An 8,377-nucleotide genomic window follows, 5' to 3' on the forward strand; every position below is an offset into this window, starting at 1 on the left:
TGACAGCTCCCCTCCAAGTTTCACATGCTTAGTTGTAGAATTTAGAAATTAGGAAGGCAAGAGTACTTCATTACTTAACATTTCCACCAGGAAAACAGAAAGAAAGAGAAAGGCTTGACATTAGTGTATAAAAATGAAAACCATCGTCAGGTACATTACAGATTTACATCTAGCCACCTTAGAAAAGTATACAAGCTATTGAATATAATGTTTCTATATTTTCTTTACGGAAATTAATTCAACTATTGCAACACTCTTATGATATATTGTGGAAAAAGAAATAAGGAACTGCATGCATATTAAATAAGGTCTTTCACAAGTACAACAATACTAGGCCGCTAAAAGGCAATCTACAGTTTGAAAAACCATGAATTGCTAGTCAACAAGCTTCGAGGCCTGATGCATAATGTCATCATTAATAAAAGGGCGCAGAGACTACATCAGACAGTAGCTCTCCAATTCCCCGGGCAGAGATTTTAGATTTAATGAAGTAACAATCCTTTCCTGCAACAAAGTTAAAACCACGCATTTGAAGAACTACTTGCATCCCCACCCAAATATATGAAAGTTCAAAATTTCACTACCTGCATCACATAGTCTTGCTTGACCATATTGTAAATGATCCCCATCAAAGCAGCATAATCTGTCACCTCACTTTCTTGAAGAGCTGATGGCGACATCTCTTCCTATTGACAAACAAGTTTCACTGATTTGGCTGACTTCAATGAGGAATACTATCAACCTCTAACAACACTATTGATTTTCAAAGATGATCAGAATTTGTATTTTTCTCACCTGGTCAAATAATTGCTTGTTGATCAAATTCTTCACATAGATCTTTATCCTTCAAAGGTGAGAAACTTTCTTTAGAAGAGTTAATTGCACTAGCTAAATCCTCGAGAAGATTTTCCAGTTCATTTAATATGCTTTTTGCTGCAACATCCATCAATGTATTTAGTACCACTTGAAAAATCAGAAAAAGAATTACTGGAATGTAAATTGTCTTCTGATTAAGAAAGTAAAAATAATTGAAAGAGGCGAACCAAACGTGGCAAGGAAATATATTGCAACATTGCACTCACTTCTTCTCAATTGGCCAACTAGAGAGGTCCACAAAAAAGTTCATAGAACTTCAATAATTAAAAACTTCAAATGCATGGGAACCAATTCGAAGAAAAAAAGGAAAGAAAAGAAAGAGTTGCAGGCTCACATATGCTAAGATCTCAACGTCATTGTATAAAATAGTTACCTTTAGTTAAATGGTCTTGAAGTCCGAGTAGGCATGCATTTACTTCTGTGTGCAAACATTTATAGGATAAGACCAGCAATCTTCAAAATTGAAATACAATGACAAAAATAAACAGTTAAAAAGTGCAAAAGAAAAACATACATAATATGCAAAGGTTCACTGCTTGTACAAAAAAATCTTTTTGCTAAACAGATAAAGGCAAATATAGGAAATGACAAGAAAATAAGAACATTAAAATTCTACTCCTTGTATTGAGTGAGCTTACCTTTCAATCACACAGATACAAACAAACACTAGAATATATAACTCTTTGGTCACTATCAAGCGTGATGAATGAGCTTGGGTATAACTCATTCCCAAAAACTAGCTCAAAATGTTGCATATAATACACCATAACAGCCGTGAATTAGGATGTGGGACAAATACAACTTCTAACAAAGAGAAAAAAGAGAAAAAGAAAACTAGCTTTTACATGCATAAAGATTTTGTATGACTTGGCTGGTTCATTTACTAGGGTTTACTAACAATATAAAGCAAAGACAAACTACAATAGCACTTACACTTGCTCATATTTTGGATACAATCATAATTTTACCCTCTCTGTTTCATTTGCTTTGATGATGCTTTGTATTAACTCAGACTTTTTGTTCAATGGAGACCGTCGAAGCAATTTTGTATGTTGAAAATTACAATAATAAAAAAAGCATTATAATAGTTATCAAAGAAACTATAATCAAAGAAAATTTCTTGCCTAGTCTGAGTGTATATACTCATTTATATATATTTATTAATTTTAAATGGTTGAGTATGTTTCAACTCATCAAATACTAAAGTATATTATACACATGCACCACTCACTTAAAAAATATCCATAATCTTAAAACTTAGAAACACATACCAAGCTCTTGTTGAAACCCACTAAGTAATCTACTTCCAACAGCACCGAGTTCCTCATTTTTTGCAATCCTATAATCACAAGAGAGCAACCATTACAAAATTGGATAAAAACAGAAAATTTCAATGAAGAAAGAGAAAATATTTAGTTTATAGAGCTATTACCTCGTTGAAAATTGTGTGAAAGTTTGCAAAACTATGTCCTGCAATTCTGTTTTAAGCTTGGTTTCTTCTTTGGTTCCCATTCTGCAATGAAAATTGGATTCTTAAACTCAATTATTGGCGGAACTTCTAATAGGCATTTTATCAAACACCTTAGTAGGCAGTTTTTGTAATGTCGTTTTGTAATGTGATACTATTATACAAAATAATGAAAAAGAAATTGGGCCCACTTTTATGAACTCCCCAATATAGAAGTCCCAAAATAATGAAGAGAGGGCAAAAACCCGTACAAGAAAAAGAAAAAGGGAAAATTTGAAATTGTTTTAAAATTTATTATCAAAATGAAGTTGGGGTGCACAGTGTATACTACAGCACAGGTTAGCAAATGTACGCATTGTCTCTGGGTCCTTCCGTTCGCACTTCTTTATCCCCGAAAACCTAAAAGCACAATCCCCATCCCATTTCCTTTCCCTTGTTGGTCTCCGTATTATTATTGTTGTTTAGATCTAAGAGTTCGTCTCTCGTTCCGCCTTTTTTGATCGGGCATCGCTCAGTTTCGCGCCGATTTTATCGATTCTGGTGAAAATTTAGGTAACCGACCTCTTTTCTTATTATGAAAATATCAAAAAAAATTAAATATCAGAAATTAATATATATATATAGTATTCTTTAAACTTAAGAAAAGTTTAATTGTTATCAATAATTTTTGTTGCTACGAGATTACATTATATAACAAATTAATAGTACATTTAAAATCTTCCTCATAATCCTTACTAAAAGTTTCATATATTAATTAATACGATAAAAAAATATCTTACTATGTTAAAAGAAAAGGATTATAATAAAAATATTGCTGATATAAATATTCTCAATAAAGGGTATGATAGGCCCTTAATCTTTTCCTCAAAATGCAATTAATTAATCAACAATTCTTTATCTCACTTAAGCCTAAATATTATCAAAACCGTTCAATCAAATCTGAAATTCAACTTTGTTTAAACTATTAATTAAGTTATTATACTTTAAAAACTTCTTAAAAAGTTATTCACAATTAGGAGAATTAGCTAACTTTCTAAAAAATAATTATACAATAAAATAAAATAAATTATTATATTATTATGGAAAAACTGCATTTCATTTCCATCCAAGTTATTACATATATATAATATTTTAGATTGCTTAATTCCAATTTATTTGCCTTGTATTTTTGACATTGAAATGCTTCCTGAATAAAGTACCAGAATTGAATTTGGTTAATTTTTGCTCACGCCGTCTAATTTTTTTTAGTTAATGTCTATTTTCATATTTCAGACATTCGTTAGTTGTAAGCAGCAGCGCATTGAAATAAGACTTTTAAACCAGAATAAAATTGAGAAGTAACCCTTTTAAATATTATTGGGTCTCCCATTAATTAGAAAAAATGTTGAATTTCAATATTTTTTAACACGTAGGCTTTATGATATAACTTTTAAAATTTTAAATTTTAAATTTTTTATATGACATTATTAAAATATTATTTTTAATTACTAATAAATTTAATGTCAAAGAATTATTAACTAAATAATGACTCTTAGTTTCGAAAAAGTATTAGTTATATAAATATGTTAAATAGTTATTCAATAAACTAATATCACATACTATTAATAATACTTTCTATAGAACTGTTATTATATATATTAAATTATATTATACATGTAAAATTTTTAAAATATAAGTTTAATTTAAATTTTATGAATTGAATGTAATAATAATAATAATAATAATAATAATAATAATAGGTGTAGAACATATGATCAGATGGGCTAGTATATATAAAATTCGAAATATATATTATTTAAAATTTGATTGAGTTTCAATTTTTATTTTTAAAATTAATATTTTTATATATTTTTTATTTATTAAAGTTATGCAAATATAATCCATCGTATTCAGACGTGAGAGTGTCTTAATTCTTTTAATTCCAATCCATAAGCACTGCACAACGTTCTAAGCACAGATCAGGAAACCAACGGCCATGATTGAACTGTGATAGAAATACCCGTAACCACCGCCGTAATGTAATAATAATAATAATAATAATAATAACACAAATGCTCAAGGCTCTTTTAGCAATTATACACAAAATATAATCCCAATCTTCTCCTTTTCTTCTCCTTCCTCCTCCAGAGATCGGCGCTTAGCTCCCCACCGATCATTCTCTCTCTACAATCTTCGTATCTCTCTCTCTAAAAATCTGGTAACCTAATGCCTCTCCTTTCGCCCTCTACTTTCTCTATTTAAAATATAGATCAATTGCATCTCTATAAACTTATATTTCACTAATTTGTTATGTTCTATTTCCTGTTTCGTTACTTTTTTTTTTTTTTTTTGCGTTGAATTCTCCTTTCTAGCAATTTTATTTTGTGCGTGCGCCTCGTTGATTAGTTGTTTTACTGTAACTTTCGACATGGAATATTTTGTCTAAATCAATTGAACAATAGAGATTTTTTTCTTTGGGGGGGGTAAAAGTCTTATTTTATGCATTTGAGTTTTGTTTTTTTATGTATAATACTTAATGCATTACTATTCTATTTAAAATAGTTTTTATCTCATAAAGTGAAATAATTAGTGATGCTGATCTAATAGTTTATAGTTGATAGGATAATTATGAGTACCAGTTAGTAGTGGATGCAGGTTTTAGCTTAAGCAAATCCGATGAATCTTTTAATAGTGATAGTTATAGATACTAGCAGCAGTGAACACGGATTTGTTTAAAATCTTTCGAATGTGGAGGCAAGTTCTATTGAAATGGGCTTCTTATATGTTTGCTTTGGGAAAGGACTGCATTTTTCTTTCTATTAAGTGGTCATTTTTTTTAGTCTGTTGGAGATGAGCATTGAATTTTGTTATCTTATTTATGGAGTCAGCAAGCATCTGAGACATTAATTATTCTCTTCAAAGAAGTGTCAAGGTTAGGAAAGAAGAACTTATTTAATTGTTTCAGATTTCTCTGTCCTGGGGGTTTGTATAATCACATCTAATTTGAAATTTTACTTACTAACCAATTGTTGATTGTTCAATTTTTTGGAATAGTGTTTGGAGTTTTTTTTTTTTTATTTTAATTTTGTGGAGTTAGTAAGGACGCGAGATATTTAATTATTCTATTTGAATAGTTAGTGCATTTAAAGTTAAAGAAAAACTGTAGAATCTTTAATGTATTCCAAATTTGTGTCTTCGGATCTGCATTTCAAATCTAATCTGGGATGGGCTGGAATTCTGTTAAATGGCCAAGTTTATACATAGACCACTTAAATGCCCCATTTTGTGAAACAGAAATGTTATGGGAGGGAATTTTAAGAATGAAATTACTTTTGTCGTATATATCTCACTGAAACTTAATAGATATGAGCCATAGTCATGTTATGGGAGGGAATTTTAAGAATGAAATTACTTTTTCCGTATATATCTCACTGAAATTTAATAGATATGAGCGATAGTCACATGCCCTGTCATGTGGCTTAGTCACAATTGAATTTTCATTAGTATTTATACTCGGTTATTCTGGTTAGCTTTCTGGATATTGATATGCAATCTCCAAGGATTTTTGAGGTGAAATCAACCAGTTCAATTTTATGCTACTTGGAATGCATACTCTTTATATTTTTGTTATTGCCTTTTGCCTCTCTGGTGATTAGCATCTTTAGGCGTAATATTACTCAAGATCTCGTTCTTTTATCTTTTATTCTTTTCTTCTTTGTTGATGCATGTAGCTAGGCTGCTAGAGACACATCCTGAACTGTGCAGATACTGAATATAATTCTTCTACTTTTAAAGGGGAAAGGTAGTAGAAGACTTGCTCAGAATTTCAGTAAAAAAAAAAAAGGAAGTATGCAAGCATGTTGAAGGAGAAAAGAATTGCTAAACATTCAATATTTGAAAATTGCCTATGAGGCTACTATGCTTGCTCGACTTTCAGATTTTGTATGTTGTAATTTGGGATCAATGGACCTGAACATTTGGCCCCTGACGTTAACCATCCTATGTTTATGTCAAGAAATTGCTTTAATGCTTGTATATCAAGTTGTTTGGTATTCATATTTGATTCTTGTCTGCGACTTATCAGTCACATGGCAGCTACAGGATCTGGGTAGGGCATTTTTACTTTTTCCTTCTCATTTATCTCTATAAAAACCCAATATTTTGTTGCTTTCTTTGTTTTCATTAAATCCTGGAAGTTAGATACATCACAGTGCTGAAGAAATGCTTTTATGTTGTAGAGCCCTAGCATTATTCCACTCGTTTGAAGAATTTGTCACAAGACTAGTGCATTCTTGCAAGCTTTATGTTACGCAATGTGTAGGAAGATGCTTTTGCCTGAGGGGTGTCAACCTTAGTTGCGTTGTATGATGAAACAGGATGCCTCTTTTTTTCTCCTGCCTTTTCTATAATGTGATGCATATAATTGCAGCTGGATTTTTTTTTTTTTTTTGATATCTCTTGTCCATCATTTGTTTCCATTTTCAATTGCTTCTCTTTTTATCTTTCTCTAGTAGCTAAAGTTAGTCATAAGCCCTTTCTCACACTATTGACCTTGTTGCATGGTTCAGACCATATATTTCCAGCTATCGAGTTTTATCTTGTGCATGATGGTGGACTTAGAATTGATGAAAGTTCGCCTTCTAATGACTTTATGCAGGTGCTTGCTTATTTGATTTCTTGTCTCAAACCATTGACAAAGTGAATAGAAGAGTGAGCATGGATCTGAATCCCATTAAGGATGCATTTGATCGTGTTGCAAAGAAGCAAAAGCTATCCAGTTCTAAAGCTCAAGAAGTGATTGACCAGATCATGCAAGAAATTGAGAAGGCACAGGAAATCATACGGTCTGGATATGATAGCTCTGAATTTGATTGTAAATTGGTTATCAGTGAACTTAATAAAAGGCTGCAAGAAATTTCTCCTCTTAGTCAGCTGGAAAGTACACAGAAGGAACTCAATGTAGCCCTGAGCAAATACCCGAAGCAGCTCGAGAAATCCTTCAACCCAGATATATCCAAGGCTTACAGGAACATAAACTTTGATATCCACACTGTCAACCAGATAATTGCAGGCCATTTCTACCGGCAGGGCCTGTTTAGTATTGGTGATTGCTTCATCAATGAGGCCAAGGAGCCAGAATCTACTGCTGCTATGAGATCCCCTTTTTCAGAAATGTATATAATATTAGAAGCTATGAAAGATCGAAATCTAGAACCTGCTTTGAAGTGGGCTGCTGCCAATTCTGATAAGCTCAAAGAAAGTGGTTCGGATCTTCAGCTGAAACTTCATCGGTTGCAGTTTGTGGAAATACTGCAAAATGGCAGCAGAAGCGATGCTCTCACATATGTCAGAACTCATATTACTCCTTTTGCTTCTAGTAGTTTTGGTGAAATTCAGAAGCTCATGGCTTGTCTCCTGTATGCTGGAAAGCTTGATCGCTCCCCATATGCTGAATTACTGTCTGCCGCCAATTGGAACATAGTGGCTGAGGAGCTAACCAGACAATTCTGCAATCTTCTGGGGCAGTCATTTGAGAGCCCATTGAGTGTGACAATAGCTGCAGGGTTTCAAGGTTTACCACCTCTTTTGAAGTTTATGACCCTGATGGCTGGAAAGAAACAGGAGTGGCAGACAATGAAGCAGCCAGTGCCAGTGGAGCTGAACAGAGAGTTTCAGTTCCATTCCATCTTTGTATGCCCAGTATCTAAGGAGCAATCGACTGATGAGAACCCGCCAATGTTGATGTCTTGTGGCCATGTGCTGTGCAAGCAATCTATCAATAAGATGTCAAAGAACAGCACCAAAACTTTTAAGTGCCCCTACTGTCCATCTGATATTGATGCTACACAGTGTAGGCAGCTACATTTCTGATATGTGTTTATATGTACATTGAGTCGTATCAAACTCTTTCCTACTCTTCCTTTAAATTGTATGAAAAGGTGTAGAAACTGGTGGTGATGTGTTCTGGAGCCAAGGATATGGTGGTACTGGCAAACCTGAACTGTTGTGTAATGTTTCTTGATGCATTTGTTGTAAATAGATATTCTTTCCAGA

At 32.6% G+C, this 8,377-nt stretch overlaps 2 protein-coding genes across 14 annotated transcripts; one reads left to right on the forward strand and one right to left on the reverse strand.

Annotated features, from left to right (window-relative positions):
* Window positions 1–97: 97 nt before the first annotated feature.
* LOC8288714 lies at window positions 98–2,838 on the reverse strand. 11 transcript variants are annotated; one of them, XR_007216847.1, is made up of 7 exons: window positions 2,697–2,838; window positions 2,309–2,389; window positions 2,148–2,215; window positions 1,250–1,294; window positions 796–933; window positions 585–686; window positions 98–504 (listed from the first exon to the last, which is right to left on the reverse strand). XR_007216847.1 is itself a non-coding variant. In XM_048377474.1 (5 exons), the coding sequence occupies exons 1-4, from the start codon at window positions 2,386–2,388 to the stop codon at window positions 800–802; spliced, it is 327 nt and encodes a 108-aa protein (XP_048233431.1). In that variant the 5' UTR covers window positions 2,389–2,660; the 3' UTR covers window positions 98–686; window positions 796–799. The 11 variants fall into 11 exon arrangements, 1 of the variants encoding a protein (XP_048233431.1); XR_007216848.1 differs by having other exon boundaries at window positions 2,673–2,812; XR_007216849.1 differs by lacking the exon at window positions 2,697–2,838 and adding an exon at window positions 2,536–2,566.
* Window positions 2,674–8,377, forward strand: LOC8288713 (protein RMD5 homolog). 3 transcript variants are annotated; one of them, XM_048377469.1, is made up of 2 exons: window positions 2,674–2,896; window positions 6,981–8,377. In XM_048377469.1, the coding sequence occupies exon 2, from the start codon at window positions 7,040–7,042 to the stop codon at window positions 8,192–8,194; it is 1,155 nt and encodes a 384-aa protein (XP_048233426.1). In that variant the 5' UTR covers window positions 2,674–2,896; window positions 6,981–7,039; the 3' UTR covers window positions 8,195–8,377. The 3 variants fall into 3 exon arrangements, with proteins under 3 accessions (XP_048233426.1, XP_048233425.1, XP_048233424.1); XM_048377468.1 differs by lacking the exon at window positions 2,674–2,896 and adding an exon at window positions 4,384–4,541; XM_048377467.1 differs by lacking the exon at window positions 2,674–2,896 and adding an exon at window positions 4,572–6,431.

This window comes from Ricinus communis, chromosome 7 (genome assembly GCF_019578655.1).
Source record: "Ricinus communis isolate WT05 ecotype wild-type chromosome 7, ASM1957865v1, whole genome shotgun sequence".
NCBI classification, from domain to species: domain Eukaryota; kingdom Viridiplantae; phylum Streptophyta; class Magnoliopsida; order Malpighiales; family Euphorbiaceae; genus Ricinus; species Ricinus communis.